The sequence below is a fragment of the Branchiostoma floridae genome, chromosome 10 (assembly GCF_000003815.2).
Source record: "Branchiostoma floridae strain S238N-H82 chromosome 10, Bfl_VNyyK, whole genome shotgun sequence".
Taxonomy (NCBI): domain Eukaryota; kingdom Metazoa; phylum Chordata; class Leptocardii; order Amphioxiformes; family Branchiostomatidae; genus Branchiostoma; species Branchiostoma floridae.
In genome coordinates, this window is record NC_049988.1 from 1,553,778 (window position 1) to 1,572,397 (window position 18,620).

At 38.2% G+C, this 18,620-nt stretch overlaps 1 protein-coding gene across 2 annotated transcripts in view; it reads left to right on the forward strand.

Annotated features, from left to right (window-relative positions):
- The window catches only part of LOC118423752 (fibrillin-1-like), an 8,219-nt gene extending 3,027 nt beyond the window's left edge, over positions 1–5,192 (forward strand). The window contains exons 3-5 of one of the 2 annotated variants that reach the window (XM_035831958.1): positions 1,746–1,865; positions 3,143–3,262; positions 3,614–5,192. In XM_035831958.1, coding sequence (XP_035687851.1) covers positions 1,746–1,865; positions 3,143–3,262; positions 3,614–3,807 — 434 coding nt within the window. In that variant the 3' untranslated portion in view covers positions 3,808–5,192. The remainder of the gene's footprint in view (positions 1–1,745; positions 1,866–3,142; positions 3,263–3,613) is intronic. The other variant, XM_035831959.1, reaches the window with a different exon arrangement.
- Positions 5,193–18,620: the final 13,428 nt, after the last annotated feature.

Genomic DNA, 18,620 nt, shown 5'->3' on the forward strand with positions numbered 1-18,620 from the left:
GGCATGTGATGTCATTAACCACGATATTTGTTTAGCCAAGCTTAAGAGCTATGGTTTTGAGGAATCGGCGATCAAGTGGGTACAGAGTTATCTTGGCAACAGGAAACAAGCTGTATTCGTTAACGGTAGTTTTTCCTCTTATAAAGAATCCAGGTGTGGCGTTCCCCAAGGCAGCTGCCTGGGTCCATTGCTTTTCTCTATATTTGTCAATGATCTCCCCGCAGTTACAAATAGTATAGTAGTCATGTACGCTGATGATTCAACGCCCTCAGCATCGGCTCCCACCGTCGCAAAATTGAAATACAAATTGCAGACTGACTTGGAGCGAATCTGGGATTGGGTACAAACTAATCATCTTGTTCTCAATATCGGAAAAACTAAATCAATCATGATGGGTACGCAACAAAAACTAAAACGTAATCCCAAATTAGAACTAAGAATAGATGGAACAGACATTACACATGTAGAACAGGCTGAACTGTTAGGTCTCACTATAGACCAACGTCTCACATGGGGATCGCATATTGACAAAACGAAGAATAAAATAGCAGGCATACTAGCCACAATAAGACGACACAGGAAGTACTTCACAAAAAGTATATTGAGATCTGTTATTCAGGCTCTGGTTTTGTCACACATTGACTACGGCTCAGTGCTGCTATCCTCTGCACCACAGACACACATAGATGGTCTTCAGGTGGTCCAGAATCGCGCTGCTCGCCTGGCCACAAACAAACCCTTTGACACCAACCTGGAAGACCTACACATGCAGTTAAAGAGGCAAACCGTCAAAGAAAGACTCTTCACAAATACTCTATGTACATTCCACAAAATTGTTAAGGAAAGGCAACCCCAATGCATCTTCAAGCAATTACAAACAATTCAATCCACACATGAGCATCACACGAGGCTGTCTACTAGAGGAGCATTCACTCAATCAAAACCCAAAACAAACGCTAAAACAAGGACGTTTGGCTACAGATGCATCAAAACCTATAACACATTGCCAAACACAACGACATCATACAACAACATTGAGTTCAAATCTAGGATAAAAGAGCTTGCGAAAACACGAGACAAAAGACAACCCCTGAGCACATGGTGGTAATGATTATTATATTTCAGTACATCTAAGTTATACATTTATGTTGTGTTATTAGTACACTTTTGATTGGATTGTGTTTCAATCAATTAAGTTAACTTCTTCTGCTATTCATTATTCGTTATGTATGATCACTTCTTTATTTTGACCTCTGACCTCTGTTTATTATTTTGCTTATTATTTTACGCTAATTATCCGCTTTTGATGTTAAGTTGTTTCTTTTTCATTTCATGTATTTCATTTATTCTTACTATTATGACTCCAGGAAGAGTAGTGGCATGATTTTATGATGTACACTAATGGAGATCGCAATTAAACAAACAAACAAACAAACAAACAGACAGACCATAGCCAGCTATGCTTTAGAACTTTTGTAAGCTGTGAAGATGTGAGCTTGTGAGGCTACTTTAAATTGTGTGTAGCCATACGTCAATTACTTCTGTTCAAGACTATTGACTTATGTGCATTCCAAACAGTTTTAAAGAGTAAATCCAATTTACTTGCTAATCTGCTTACACTTAGGTGAACACCACGGTGGTTGGAACCAGACTGAGGGCTGGTAGTTTACACTAGCCAAATTTATTGGCTGATTTTATAGTAAACCTAGGTCTTTCAGCAATGTTCTTTTCATCTGTTCACTTAGATATTAACGAATGCTCCAATGATAACGGAGGCTGCAGCCACAACTGTGAGAACACTGACGGTAGTTACCGTTGTATCTGTCAGGACGGGTACCAGCTGTCCGGGTTAACGGACTGTAGGGGTCAGTGAAGTAGTGCATGGTTAATTTTATGCTTCGGGTGCCTTTTATAAGTTTATTCCCTATAAGTACTACCCTATCAAGACGAAGGGGTGACAAAAATGGCCGCACCAACTTTGACGTCTTATAACTCCCAAACAGCTTGTGCTAGGACAACCAAACTTGGTGACATTCCTAAAATATTGTTGGCAGCAATTTCCGATTTTTTGGGTTGTCATTGCAACGGGTTTCTGAAAGGCATGTTTTCCGAAATTCACTCATGTTGGTGTGAACAATGTGATTTTAAGATATTCATGCTAAGCTACATTAGTTTTAATATATCTTTAATAGCTAACATATCTTAATGTAATATTCCTAATGCCAATGTGATGACTTAACTGTCCAAAATCCAAGATGGCTGACCAAATCATGATGCTAAGTATAACCAGCTTATTTTTACTAGGATTTTGTCACTACTTAAGTATTTTATGACACAAAAAAAGTTATAAGAACATTTTCATTTCAGTCCGTTTTCATGGGAGTTCAGAATTATATATTAAAAAAAAATATATTAATGATCCAAGATGGCGGATTGAAAGCTGTAGCTAAAACACAGTTTGAAGTCATTGTGGTGTCCTTTGACTTGCATAACTAGTTTATCGTCTCTCGAAAATAAACGGCCTCGAGTTTTAAAAGTCGCTGCTAAACTCCTCAAGTTTTCGGCATTTTTTATCTTCCACCCGTTCTCAGATTCATACAAGATGCTTAATGTGAGTAAATCAACTTGGTATTCATCTTGCCAAAACAATTCGTTATAAAACAAGCCCTATTCGATATTTTGTAGCCTTTTTTAACAAGCAGCCAAGTTAACCACGTCAGCTACCCCCTTGCTTTCATTTGTCGTCATCTGAAACGTCGTTCGGTTGTTTATCATCTCTATTGTCGTATGGTTGATAATTAGTTAAATAAGCCCAATGTTTGTGTTATGTGATATGAATTGTACTTCTTATAAAATGTTTGTTTTGTTGTTTTTACATGTTAAGTTTTTAATGCCTTTGCAAAGTGTGTTTTTATGCCTAAATATGCAATTAGCGTCCTACGGTGCTACAATACATTTAGGCATAAACAATGATTATTATCTGTATCGAAATACTAATTTTCATGATTGGAATAATAATAATGTTTTATTGCAAATTCATGCCCATTGGGCTAATTGCAAGAGAAGAAATGATGTACACACGTTCTTGGCCGTATAGTTTGTTTTTAATTAGCGACAAAGAGCTACAATTTTCTCCACTCAGATATTAACGAATGCTCCAATGATAACGGAGGCTGCAGCCACAACTGTAAGAACACTGACGGTAGTTACCGCTGTATCTGTCAGGATGGGTACCAGCTGTCCGGGTTAACGGACTGTAGGGGTGAGTGTGATCATACAAAAGTGGTTTCAGGTCCTCTGATTCATTATATCCTCTTGTCATTATATTTGTTTTCAATTTATTGTATGTCTATGAGCCGTTTTTTATAACGCACAGTAGAAACAATTAGGTAGTAATAAAGATAGGTATGTTTTTACATACTGTCTATCTAGATTTTCATTTTGCCATGCACTGTACTACTACATTGATGCGATTTTGCGTTTCAATTTAAATGTTTTTATAGCGTTTGGCAGAGATGTAAAAGAAATTAATTATTTTGGCTACCTTTGGAAAAAAAAGGGACAATCAATCCAAACGTTGCAAACTTACTGTTAAATCATCCAACGTTTACAGATGAAGACGACAAAACACCGGGGACCCTTGAAAATATACTTTCTTCAGTTGTGCCTCCCATCACCACCATCGTCGTCGTTATCCTCATTGTCATTGCTATCATATTTGCCATCAGCAAGTACAAGAATAAGACAACTCCAGACAACTCCAATTCTCCACCACCTCCCTACAGCCAAAGGATGGCCTGGAAATAAAACTGACGTGTATTCATTTAATCAGCCTTGTAACCTCCATGAAGTATGCCACAGAGGACATATTTTAGCAATTGTTGTCTAACTAGCTATAGTTTATATTTTCACTAGCGTTTGTCTGACTGTCTGCTGTTTTAACAAGAGAAAGGCTGGATTGATTAATTTCATAATCAGTGTTGGTAGTATGTGACAAAAACTTGAAATATTTGATTTGGGGCCTCCTTACCGCCACCTTTGTTAATGCAGCAGAAGTGCTGGTTTTGAAATCTCACGTTCCGTACAAGATATGTCAACGTTAGATAGCTCGTTCGCTCAGAAAGAAGTGACATAAATTTTGACCCCCTTACAGCGAGTTTTGGAGTAGCAGGGCCCATTTGTCAAAGATATTCTAAGAATTGAAAGTGATAAGAAATTTTCATTATTTTTGGTTTCGAGCTAGCATAGAAAATGATGTACAAAACGTAATATGCAAATACGATTACATTTTCATTGTTACTGGGAATATTCGTACTATTATGCATATGGATGCTTAATTTGCATAACCCATGCAAAAACTTTAAAATCACATCATTTCCTATACCTGGACTTAAATAAAATTAACATATGTTATTCATGACAGGTAGGAAATAAACAGATACTTATATTGATTACTAATACAAATATGGCAAAGCCGCTTAATGTTAAGTGATGGGAACATCACAGGACATAAAATCTACTTTATAAAGATATGGAGTCGCCGAAATGAAGTCTGACGATCCTGTGAAACATGAGAGCTCTGAGTTGGATACATGTCCTATTCTGAGCAAAATCAGAATGTTGATGTGGTGTGGTGTGATGTTATCATACTAAAGAACGCCTCAACAGAAAAAAATATATATTGTAAAATCTTGTCATCAATCAACATTTTATACAGCATAAGTTAATAATACACATACACTAAATAGTGATATTTACGGTATAATATTGACTTTTTTTGTCGTTGGAGTGCTTTTAAATATATGAGAGATCTTTTCTTTGCATATTCCTGCCCAGATGGGCTAAATGTAGTAATTCAGTAGTGTTGTTTGAAGTACTAAAGATTGAATGCTATTATCAGTGTAACAACTGAACAATTCGATGAACGTAGTATGTATCTGGAGGTATGATATTATTTGAACAATTGTTCACATGCCTCTTCCGCCTCATTCAAACAGGTGTATACGAACTCACGTAGTGTTTTTATATTGCTGTCATTGACTGTCATTATATATACAAATAGTTTGTTGTTGTTTAACAGTTTTATTACACCGTGTGTCTACATTGAGAGAACGTCTAAAAGAATTATGCATGTCACTGTATGAAGAACACTGATAAAAATAGACGTTTGGAATTACAGAGTGTTCAAAGTCTGTCACTTGGAGCATCATTTTGATCCTCGGCCTTGTAACCAGTGGACTGTGCCCTTGCTGTTGTCGTTGTCATCACGTCGCTTCATTTTTGGTCGTCACTGAAGTTTTCTGGTGTAGCAATGCAAAGAAAAATCACTGCATAGAATATGTACTAATTCTAAATTCATATAGAATTAACAAAATCAACGGACTCAAATCATATAGCAGCCATTGCTATTATGTAGTCTGTACTATTATGTATGTAAACTTGTGTACATAAACTTGTAAGACCCATCAGGACTTCAAACAATCGATACTTTGTACGGCGCGTTAACGTTTAAAACATCACAATTCCAATCTCAATACCAAAAGCCATCGGGTTGTTTTCTATTGTAAACAGGAATATCATAAACGCAAGACCAGCTACTGAAGGGTTAACTATATGATTTCATACGTAAGAAGAAATTAGCAAAGCTGTGAAGAATCAAATAAGTATACAGTCAAACATGCCACTTTGCATACCCAAATGGCCATTGCGGTCAAATTTGTCGGTCCCTTTGATTGTTTTCCTTTGACCTAAAAAGCGTCCAACGCGACCACGACAACACGATTTCTAGTCCCGTGGATACAGAAACAATGCCTAATGTGACCATAAATTGGCCGTTTGTCACCCAGCGCCGAGTTTTAAATTATAGTTTGCGAGGATATGGAATTTCCTACGTGTCATTTCGCGAAAGCAGAAGGTACGCGTGTCTTAACTGTAAAAGTACAAGTCTCTGTCGGAGAATTTACCAACATTCCGCATGGCAATGTCAATCATTTTTGGTAGATTTGACTTTGGCAGTGTCAGTTGAATTTTGAGACGATGGAGAAAATGTTAATTTATTGGTACTGAAATCATGTGTAGCTTATGCTCGGTCGATTGATCAGCCTTGTCTGTTTAGTGGCCATATTTCTCCAGTCTATTGAGTGGCCGCTATAGACAAGTTGGCTGTACGCCCAAAAAACCTTGACTTATCTATGACATAATCTTATCTCTAAACCTAACGCAGCTCAACCGAATATTACATAAAGCTTTTCCAACAAATGTTTTGCGATTCTCAGTTATCATGAAACAAATAAAAATGACTTTAATCCGCGTGAGAAAAGTAAAACTATGTAAAATCAAGATTGCCTGCTTAGCTCTGTGCTTTTAAGCGTTCTGCGTCATTATGTTTCAGGCATATCTGACGCGTAAGTCTTGGATTGGTTGAACAGATAATAGGAATACGTGTTAAGCAACTGAGACACGGTCCCCCGAAACATAATTTTAAAGCTATTATTATCAGCGCTACTTATCATTCATTGTCATTTGTAAATCCATTTTAATGTTACAGCGGTTGTTCTAAATGTTTATATGATTACAGGTTTACTTTAGTTTTTAGCTCAACGAAAGAGTCCTCCACCACAAAAGTCTAACTTTGCAATTTACTACAATGGCCTGTTATAATCTATGGGAATCATAAAAGTACCGTCCTATTTGGGAGTTACAGGCTAACGTCCTATTTTCTGGTTTCACGATAGGTTAAAAAAGCCATTGGTTGAATAGTAGCGAAACACCAACACGGTGAGTTTGTCAAAGGGGAGCTGTATTGCGCGATTATCCGCTAAGTTTGCTTCTGCTCGGTCTAAAAAAACTTAGGGTTGAGGCGGCACCAAGGATGACGGGAAATACTCGCGCTAAGGATGACGGGAGCATCTGACGAGGTACTTCCGGATAGGCGGTACACGGCGCACTCAATGTTACCGCGGCAGACAGCGCGCGCGGCAGGGTTCCTGTTACTGAACAAAAACTCATTGGCCTACCGCCCATGGTTATGATCGAATATGAATCTTGAAATCAGTGCCCACAGGTAGACTGACAGGAAGGTCACATTGTCATAATGGTCTTTTGATGTGATGAATCATTTGATAGAAAAGAAAAATGAAACTGCAGTATGTGAAATGCACTAAAGACTTCTTGTTAACCTTAGAAAAACAAGCCGTTGTAAATATGAATTCATGTAAACAAGATGAAGCTTTGTTCTTCTAGCTTTGGTATAGTGTTAAAAGTCATAACTAGAAAACATCACCTTATTACTACTGGTATCTTCCATATATTTCGGAAGCACTCTGCGCATGTAAATGTTTTAGCGCACTGCGTGATTATACCTCAAATACGTATGACAGGTATATCTTGTATGGGTTCTCCAGATAAAGGCTATGTGGGTCCGGTAAGTGATTAAATAATTATAGGGTGTGTTCAATGTTCCGTTACATAACATAGCAGAGATGCCACCATTAGTGTCATTGTCGGCCCTCTCCTACATTGAGAGATTGTCTTTAAAAATTATGGATAAAAGTATATTGTATAGATTCAGACTGACATTAAAGGTCATTGGTTAATAACAAATTTTATCACATATAAAAGACGCCAACATTTGCCTTACACTGAATGAAACGTAGTATCAGTAAAACAAGGAAAATCATGTAGCAAAAGTTTGATAAGGGCAGTAATACGTTAATCAGGTGCTAATTTAAATAATCAATAAAAAATAAAAAGCTAGTTACTGTAATGCCGAGTAAAACCTATTTCAGGACACTTGCTAAACTCATGTAGGTTAGGAAAGCAAACAGATGTACAAATGTATGCCAAGTAAACAGATCGTGTAAACATCAATAAGGTTGTAAAATATCGCTGCATTGCATCGTTGTGTAGGATCATTTTTTTTGGTCAATTTCAAACAACAATCATCCGCGTCCAGATTATAACAATCAAAACAGCCTGCATGTTAACCGCCTAAAGTAACTGAGCAAGCCTGTGTGGATTGACGAATACATCTTGCGTTTTTATATTTTTGACCACAAAACTTTAGCTTGAGCCGTTTTTGCGTAACATGAAGTAGACACGGGCCCAGTAAGCCACTCCCAATATGAATAGAGATAGTATTATGATATACTATTTGATTTGTCTGCTGCAAAAGAAACTGATAACATTGTGGGCGTACAGAACTGATCAAGTTGACTTGTCTTTTTTTTTCTTCTGAATAACGACGAAGGTGCAGATTTCATAACTATATTCATTTCATACAATTGGTCTGCCGAAAGAATTTGGGTTTATATTCATTCTTAAAGTTTCGGTTGAAGTACATTGTCTTAGCTTACTTCAAGTAGAGATTCAAGTGATATGATTTAATGATAGCTGTTATCAGAGCAGTCAGAATAACAAGTCATATTTGAATCACTTTATGACGGCAGCAACTATAAAACGATATTAGCCGAAAGGCTTTGGTTGTGGGAATATGATTTTCATAACTCGAGAATGCAGTGATATGAAAACAAACACGGCTCTCTTCTGCATAATAAGACAAAGTAAAACTCGTTCTAAGTTATGGTACCGTCTAAGTTATGGGACCCTCCGTTAAATATACTGTTTTTGCTCTGCAAGCTCTGTTTCCTCTTCTCCAAACAAATAAGGTCAATGACCTGGACCAGACAGATGTCACTATGGTCACTAAGTAAGCAGACACCATGTGGTGTTCGGTTACATAATCATGGCCTGAAATACTTTTTTTCTGCATTCCTGCACTGGTGCAGAAACACTGAAAACCACCTGCACCAGACAAATTTTACCTGCACCACTCTGAACTGAGAAAGTATGGATCATACTAAAATTGTTCAGGAACCATTGCTATTTTTTCTTCTATACTTTATAGGTGGTAACAGTCAATGCAACTAATAACAATCCACATACACCTACATCATATGACATTTATGTAGAAAACCCAGTACATGGACCAGTGCAGGTTAGGTGCAGGTAGACACCAGAATACCTGCACAGCTCCAATTTTACCTGCACTAACCTGCATATGCAGGTGGTATTTCGAGCCCTGATAATGTAGCAAATGGCTTACAGTTAGCTTAGCACAGACCTTGAGTGGAGGGGTTCAGTTCACTTTAATATAATTGTTTTGGAGTAAGAATAAAACATAACTGTAGTCACTGTTTAGGCCATGTGAAAATGTGAATCTGTGAAGGTAGACATTATATTTGCTTGGGAAGTTGCAAATGTCGTGTTTCTAGTTTTCATAACTTTGTGTTATGTTGCACTCGCCCTTAGAATAGATACATATATTTTGAAGTCTTGTAATTTCAAAACACTGAAATTATAGAGTTTCCTAGTTGATGATGGAAATTTCCATAATTCATATCTAGCAATGTTCTTCTCTTTCTAAATTCTAAATGTTGTATCTTTAAATAGTCATGGAAGGCTTTAGGTATGTAATATTTATTACAAAACTTTTGTCATGATTTGAATGATTATCATCTAATAGATTTAATTACGTCAATCATCGGGTGACCTGAAGCCCGTCAGATTAACCAACGACATGCCCAGGCCTCAGCCATCCTGCAGTCCCTATGGAAACCACTCTGGCGACATCGTCACATCTCCCTACAGACCTAACAACAAGTCTACAACTCCTCTGTTATGTCAGTGAGTACTCATCATAAACTTTCTCCATACCATTCAGATGTTTTGTAAGGGAAACATTTTTTTAGGGAAACAATGAAATTTGACGTGTGTGTAGATGTCATCCATATAATCCAGTCAACCTGGCCTTATATCCCCCAGCTGTACAATGGAGGATCCACCTGTCTTCATTTTGGCACATTAGTTTTGCAAGCCTATTCCCAAAGGACCTAAAAATTCAGGTACTAACAGATGGAAAATCATATCATGTGGTGACACTTTTCTGCCTTAAGTCCTCACTGCACATTTTATATTTGTTACGGGCAAATTGTTTACGCGCATGTGCAAATCTTTCATGCGCAGATAACCTGTTCCCATTTTTTTCTGACATAGGCCAAACTGTCTTGATTTTATGGATGGCATGGGCATGCACATTACTAATTTTGCTTGTTAAAAAAAAAAAAGTGCTTTTAAAAAAGCTGGCATTTTGCCAAGGTTTGCGTGTGTGAATGTTTTTTTTTCTAGTTATTAGAATGTCATATAAATAGAACCGAATAAAAAACCTGATATGGGCGCATGGAGAGATTCACAAATATGCAAATGAGTTATGTCTTGGAATATGAAAATGAATATGTTTCGTGAAACTTTTTGTTATCCAGTATGCAGTTATTTTCGAGAAAATCAGTTTGTTCTTGTGTAATTCTGTGATATAGATGTTGTATGGGCATTTTATGGAATGTTAGAAAGAAACATATACGCAGAGTATCGCACGTCTCACGGTTCGTTCATTCAAACATCCCAACTGCGGAAAAATGCAGTAGAACAGATGCAAAGGTGAGTTTTAATGTTCTGTACAAAAGTATTGTTCATTAGTATTTTAAGGCCATACCAATTTAATTTGTTGGTTCTCGGATTTTTTCAGAAAAAAGTTGAAGCGACAGGGCGAAAAAAAAAAAAACTTGGAACAACTCTGGGTTCAGTCAGGTCCAAAGTTTCAGGTTCGTAATTCCAGACTTGAACCAATGGTATATAATGATAATAATAGTAATCTGGTGTATACATGTATGTGTGGTAGATCCAGTTACACTTACATGCAAAATTTGCATTTTGTCATACACTTTACGTGGAATTTTAGCAATACAAATGGAAAATTATGTGCAATCAGTATTGCTTAAGTATTCACAGTAATATTGCTGTAATAATGCTTAGTAATAAAGACAAAAACATAGAGTATTTCAACACACACAACTTTTAAAAACCTTTAAGAAGGTTGAAAAACTTCTTCAGCATAGTATAATGTCTAATGTAGCAACAAGAACAATAAATTGACTTAATTTCACCCCAAAGAATAGATAGTGCCTGAAACATCATTGTATTCTCTTTGTGAAAGCTGCAGTTTGAATAAAAATCGCTTGAGGGCGTTAGTGTACTCATTCCATATTAATGAAGCCATTTCCAAATATGGCAGCATTGGCCAAGCCATTTCCAAATTTGGCAGCATTGGCCAAGCCATTTCCAAATATGGCAGCTGCCATTTTGTTTGTCCCACTGCAACATTTTCGTCTTTTTCAAGCACAAATTTAACGATCTATGGGTGCTTTTCGATGATTTACAACATAAAGGAGAACATAAGCAGGTGATAGTTATTTTGCAAGTCCAGTACTAGTTTCAGAAGTTCTTTTATTTTCAACTAAACCAAAGTTTGTTTCAAGTCAAGTTTCAAGTTCAAACTTTTCTCAATATCATGCACAGTCCTTGGAGCCATAGACCTTCTAAATGTACTTCTTTGATTGTTCTTGTCAATATATTACATAATGATTACTTCAGCTGAGTCTGCTAAGAATTGAACAAGACAACTGATGTTCTGTGTTCACTGTGTTCTTTGGTTCAATTCGCTATATAGTCCAGTGATTTAGAAGCATCCTGTGGTGTACAGATTTTTGCTGGATTTTTTTTCACCTTCTCGCATTAGATTCAGCGTCTCCAGAAGGTGTCATCTATAGGATTAAGTCAGTGTGACCATATGTGTGCCAAAATGTATGAAGAGAACAAAATGAGCAGCTGGCTTTAGGAAAAATATTAGTCTTAAAATATTCTTTCCCTGAAACTTGAAGAAAGTTGGTAAGGTGTGAGTAAAAGGGCACACAGTCACTTTCCCCTCAGAGGGTCAGACGTTGTGTTCATGTTGATCTTCCAGTTCTGAAGTTTGTTTCTATATATATGAACAAACTGAATTCGGTAATTACTAATGAATTATAGAAAGCTGTTATTTGTATGTATTTATTACTCCAGGAATAAGGGTCACCATCTGAAGGAGTATTAAGATTGGTTGGGTTACCACTGTTAACAGCTGTTTCTCTATGTTCCATTTGCTGCTTTTATGTATTTTGGCATGTCGTCTGCTGGTCATAGCTGCATGATGATGCATATGTTGTTGTTGTTGCCTCCATGAAGATAGAGGTATTCTTGCCATACTATATTCACTCTGGAAGTTAATATATCTCAAGAACTGCAGAAAGGTTTGCAATGGTTTTCGGTAGGTGGGTAGGTATGGGATGGTGATGGTGCAGGTCTATTTTGGGCCTTTTGGTGGTTGACCTTGGTACTGCAGCAGCACGTTTTGTGTCAAATTTTTGAACCTGGACTTGCCACATGGTGTTGATTCTTATCTGGTCTTATAAGTCTAATGTGTATCAGTAGATGCTTATTTGGTGCTAATTCAGCCTTCTAGCTGTTTGCTTTGGATCTACAGGGTTGTTTGTTTTGTAGATTTTTATGTGCCTGGAGATTATCTTAAGATATGTCTGGATGTGTTGCGATGATATTTCTAACTTGGTTAGGTGTTCTGATCTTGGTGATGCACTTTTTGGCCTCCTGGTGGCTGACTATGGTACTTCTAAAGGTGTTTTATTTTTGTGTTTTAAGTAAACTTTTGTGAAGAACCTCAGGATGTATTGCAATGATTTATGAGTTGCTAAATAATTCTTGTGCTCTGGAAGAAGTTTTGGCCTCTAAGCGTCTAGTTTTGGAATCGAGGGGGCATTTTTGTCAAAAACGTCCAAGGAGTATAACTCAAGAAAGGAATATTGGCTTGTCATGATTTTTGGTATGTAGGTACGTTAGACAAAGATGTACAAAATGAAATATAAATTATGCAAGATAGGGGAAAATTTAATTAGTTTAAAGCTTTATTAATGAGGATATTCTGTGATGCCATTGTGTCTCATTATATTAGTTTGACTCTGAGGCATTACATTGAATTGTGCATGTGAAGGCCACAGGGCACCAGGGATGTCTCAATTGTTAATTAGTACCCTGGCCATATCATATGTGCCAGCTCAGAGTTGTGTCATGATGGGGTCAGCTAATACAGAGGAGGTAATCTCCAAGAAGATGTGAGGCAGTAATCTCCTAGCAAATGTTAGGAGGTAATTTCCACATAATGTCCAAGCAGATGTTCGGAGGTAATCTCCAAGCAGATGTGAGGTTATCTCCAAGCAGATGTAAGGAAGTAATCTCCTAGCAAATGTTAGAAGGTAATTTCCACATAATGTCCAAGCAGATGTTAGGAGGTAATCTCCAAGCAGATGTGAGGTTATCTCCAAGCAGATGTGAGAAAGTAATCTTCATGCGGATGTTAGGAGATAATATCCACATAATGTCCAAGCAGATGTTAGGAGATAATGTTCAAACAGATGTTAGGAGGTAATCTTCAAGCAGATTATTTATTGTGTTGCTGGAGGGATTGTGATGGTTTTTGGTAGGTGGGTGTTTGTTGAACTTGGTGGTGAAACAACATGTTTTGTATTGTATCTTTGAATCTGGACTTGCTATAATGTTGATTTAAAGTGATGGGACTACAGCACGTGTGTCTTGAGCACACCATGATACTCAGTGCAATGTGTAGCATGTACATCTAAGAGTTAAAAACAGATAAGGGGGTAGCTGGCTAGCAGATAAGGGAGTACAAAACACTTACTAATAACAATATTCTCACCCTGATGAACAACATTCATTCTTTAAAGTTAACTCTTACCAACATTGCTCTTCCTTCCTTCTTTCATAAACTATTTATTATCCATGTCACACCCCAAAACCCAGCCATAACCCCCCCCCCCCCCACACACACACACACCCTCAAACACTGAATATTTCCTGGAGATATAATTATAAGGTCTACGAACACTTGTCTGGGGTTTTGTCTTCGCACCTATATATAAATCGAGATCCTTTTGATGGATCAGTCTGACATTTGACAAACACCTCAGCCACATCTACTGCAAAAACTGTCTATAACTACTTCATGGAGGATTGTGTGCTACAGACTTTTGTTGTGTATAGAACAATCAGCATGTTTTCTTGTTTGTATTTCTTTTCTGTTGTATTGAAGTTTTTCAACTGTAGTACAACACAAATTATTCTCACCTCGATTTTTCAGTCGCACTTCCGTCGACCTTCTTCAGGAGTGACGATTCAGTTACGAATCATAAAAGTCTTTTCTGTTGTGTTGAGCACGAAAACTGGAACTTCTTAATAATATGTGTTGTTTATATTTGCATGATATGTTGTTTGTTGCAGATGGAAAGAAAAAAGCCAGTCCAAGTCATTTGAAGCTCCTCAAGATGCTGGAACAGGGCAACCCTTTTGCAAGGTCAGTAACCCACAGGCAAATCTTAGTCTACTTGGCTTCTTGGTTTGAACCTTAATTTATTCATGAAAGCTCAAATCGTCCTGCTTTACATGAAGAAAGAGGCAAGCTGGAGCTGGGCATGAATTTTTATGTTCTGACCATTTCATTTATCTTTGTCCATGGAGCCAGAAAGAATTTTTTGGATAAAGAAAAGGAAAATTCTACAGGACTGGTTGAAAATTCTGTATTGTGAATCTGGGGAAGTAAAATGAAGAAGGATGACATCAGTGCATGCATTGAATACTCTCTGATGAAAGGAAACCTCCGACAAAGTATTGTTGTTAGTGGATGTGATGAGTGTTCACATGTTCCGTTTGCCGCATTCGTATGTAGTTAGGAATGTCGTGTGCACTCAGTCGCGCGATGATGCACTTTTTTACGCGGTACCTGTTGTTACATAATCGATGTAATAATTTTAGATATCACCCATACCTTCCTAGTATTGTGGAACAGGCCATGTGGTTTTTAGGTTTAGTAGGTAACTTATCTCCAAGCAGATATGGGGGTTTATGTAATGTCTAATGTGCAGAACAGCTGTCGCAATAGAGAAATCCCGATGTTTGTCTCTGGCTTCCTGGAACATTGCATGGGTCAGTGCCAGTGTTATGATAAACTATACTTGACCTGGTAAGCTACCAGTAATATAAGGGCTTCATTTCTTTCCTGTTTGTCACTATTTGTCTGTCTGTGACTGTACATATCATCTGCATAAGGCCATGTTGATTTGATTATATGGAGGACATCTGCGCTCGCACCAATTTCGGCCATTTCGAAACAAAAAAAATGTTTTCGACTACACAATAAATTGTGCAAAGCAGCTGTAAACAAGGGAGCAGTTTCACAGGGACTGCCTTACCCAAGACAAAAGGAGAGCGAAGCATTGTATGTGCAGAAGTAAGCATGGAGCTTACTCTCTCTCCAGGCATACCGGCTGTTTCCCTATGACGGCATTGGTCTCGCCTTACATGGGGGACATTGCTAACAAGGGAGCAGTTAGGACTGCCTTACACAAGACAAAAGGAGAGCGAAGCATTGTATGTGCAGAAGTAAGCATGGAGCTTACTCTCTCTCCAGGCACACCGGCTGTTTCCCTATGACGGCATTGGTCTCGCCTTACATGGGGGACATTGCTAACAAGGGAGCAGTTAGGACTGCCTTACACAAGACAAAAGGAGAGCGAAAGATTGTATGTGCAGAAGTAAGCATGGAGCTTACTCTCTCTCCAGGCATACCGGCTGTTTCCCTATGACGGCATTGGTCTCGCCTTCCATGGGGGACATTGCTAACAAGGGACCAGTTTCACAGGGACTGCCTGACACCAAAGTGTGAAGCATTATATATGCAAAGTAAGCAATATATTGTGGCTTGCTGAAGTTACATGAAAGTGATCCATGTTAGGTATGAATATTGGCAATCAGACATAGAAATTGGAGCATTGCCTTTTTTTTGATACAACATTATTGTATTCTCAGTTTGGCGTTAGGAGATAATCAACTTATTGAATAAATGCAACTGTGGACCTTATTTGCATAATTAATGGTAACATAATATGTCAGTAGTAAAGAATGAAAACATTTTGTGAATGTTTGTTGTCAAGGAACTTTAGTTAAAACATGAAACTTAATAGTTTTCCATCTGTTGGAAGGTAAATGGTTTTGACAATCCATTGAATTTCAAGATTTTGAATTTCTCTTATCTGTGGCTGCCTATGTCTTCAAGCTTTGTCAGCTGTTAATTTTGTCGAGGATTAGCATTATCCTTGGAAGCAAAGAAACAGCGATAACATCAGTATGTTGTGCAAATACTTAAATGTGTAATATTTTGGGTTTGGTTATTGTATATGTTGATTTATAATGTATTTCCTTCAATAGTGTTACACAACACCTTTTAGGAATTGTGTTTTCCACTGTATTGACTGGCCAATCATTCTGTATCTTGCAATTTGTCAACTTCATCAGCATTGGTCATCTATGTTCACCATGTGCAATTTGTTTGATGATTTAATCCAATGCTCAATCTTACCATATTTTGCCATTTGTCAACTATATCATCTTTTGTCATCTATATACATCATGTACAGGTAGATGATTTTGTCCTTACATGTAGTTCCATCACATGTTATTCCTTTTTAAAGTTTAAAATGATATAATGATGTGTTCTTTTTCTTGCCTGTATGCCCCTTACTTGGGGACATGCTCTGTGCTGGTGGCGGATGTGAGCTTGCAGTCACTACCAGATCCTGTGTTGCCTGGGGTAAATTCAAGAACCTCCTGTCCAAACTTACGTCCAGGCACCTGCCTTTCAAAACCCGTGGCAAGGTGTTTGACTCCTGTGTGCGTGCAGCCATGCTCCACGGGGGTGAAACCTGGGCCCCTACTGGCTTGGATCTACAGCAGTTGTGCTTCAGTGACCGTGCCATGATCGATGGATTTGCAGTGTCGAACCCCAGGGTGAGACTCCATCATCCAGTCTACTTTAACAAACTTGGCATCTCAGACATCACCTCAATGTTGCAGTCTCGCCGTATCAGGTGGTTTGGTCATGTAGAAAGATCAAGTGTTTGTATTAACTTAAGACCATCACCAAACTGAAAGTGTCAGGCAACAGGGTTCGTGGTAGACAGAGAAAAACTTGGATGGAGTGTGTTAGGAAGGACATGAATGTGTGCGGTCTCACAGGGATCGACCCAGAGGACAGAGCTGCATGGAAGCGTGGTGTGAAGACCCCTGCGTCATGGACTCCAACAGCAGTATAATCAAACAATGGATAGTGAGTGATGACTTATGACATACCGGTAACTATATACTCAAATGATGTTCAATTTTTTTTTGTTTCTTTCACTTTTCATCACTCTGCTGTAAGTAGTTCAGTGCATTTCCGATTCCCGTTCTCTGCCAGGAAATACTAGTTTCAAGCATTTGACATAAAATTCCCTTTCTGCATTAACACATTGTGTGTTTGAGTTGTACACTGCTTGAATGTTTATTTTGTAGAGCAGGTGATGGGAGAGGAGAAAAGGAAGACCAAGCCTTAGGGCTGAATATTCATTCGAGGCCATTCCAGCCACGATCATACCACAGAATAATTTTTCTTGTTGATCGTTTAATTTCAGTACGAAATCTCTGAGAAGAGACAATATATTTCTACATCAGACTTTGGAATACATCACAGTACTTTCCCTATTTTTTGGCCAACTTTATTTAATTTTTTGGAGGGTTGCATAGCTGGCAATTTAGTCAGTTTGATTTGTTCTTTTTCAATTGGAGTCTTAATATGTGTCGACCATTGTTACAGTAGTTATTGTATATACAGTGGAAGAAATTCAATGATGGTATCCATTAAATTCCATGCCGTAACTGAAACTGAACTGAGTATGGTGTTTTACTGTGTCTGCATCTTGTGGGCGGTGGGGGTAGTTTGATGCACCTGAACAAGTATAGTGTAAGTTTTTGCTGTTTTTACATCTTGGGGAGGGAGGTACGAGGTCGTTTGATGCACCTGAACAGAGTATGGTGTTTTACTGTTTTTACATCTTGGAAAGGGAGGTACAATGTCGTTTGATGCACCTGAACAGAGTATGGTGTAAGTTTTACTGTTTTTACATATTGGGGAGGTAGGTACGAGGTAGTTTGATTCACCTGAACAGAGTATTTTTTTTTACTGTGTTTGCATCTGGCGGAGGGAGGTACAAGGTAGTTTGATGCATCTGAACAGAGTATGATGTTTAACTGTGTCTGCATCTCGGGAGGGAGGTACGAGGTAGTTTGATGCACCTGAACAGAGTATGGTGTTTTACTGTGTTTGCATCTTGGGAGCGGAGGTATGAGGTAGTTTGATGCACCTGAACAGTGTAAGGTGTTTTGCTGTGTTTGCATCTTGGGAGGGGAGTAATGAGGTAGTTCATCACTCTGCTGTGATGTTTTACTGTGTTTGCATCTTGGGGAGGGAGGTACGAGGTAGTTTGATGTACCTGAACAGAGTCTGGTGGTTTACTGTGTTTGCATCTTGCGAAGGGAGGCACGAGGTAGTTTGATGCATCTGAACAGAGTATAATGTTTTACTGTGTTTGCATCTTGGGCAGGGAGGTACAAGGTAGTTTGATGCACCTGAACAGAGTAAGGTGTTTTACTGTGTTTGCATCTTGCGGACGGAGGCACGAGGTAGTTTGATGCACCTGAACAGAGTATGGTGTTTTACTGTGTTTGCATCTTGCGGACGGAGGCACGAGGTAGTTTGATGCACCTGAACAGAGTATGGTGTTTTACTGTGT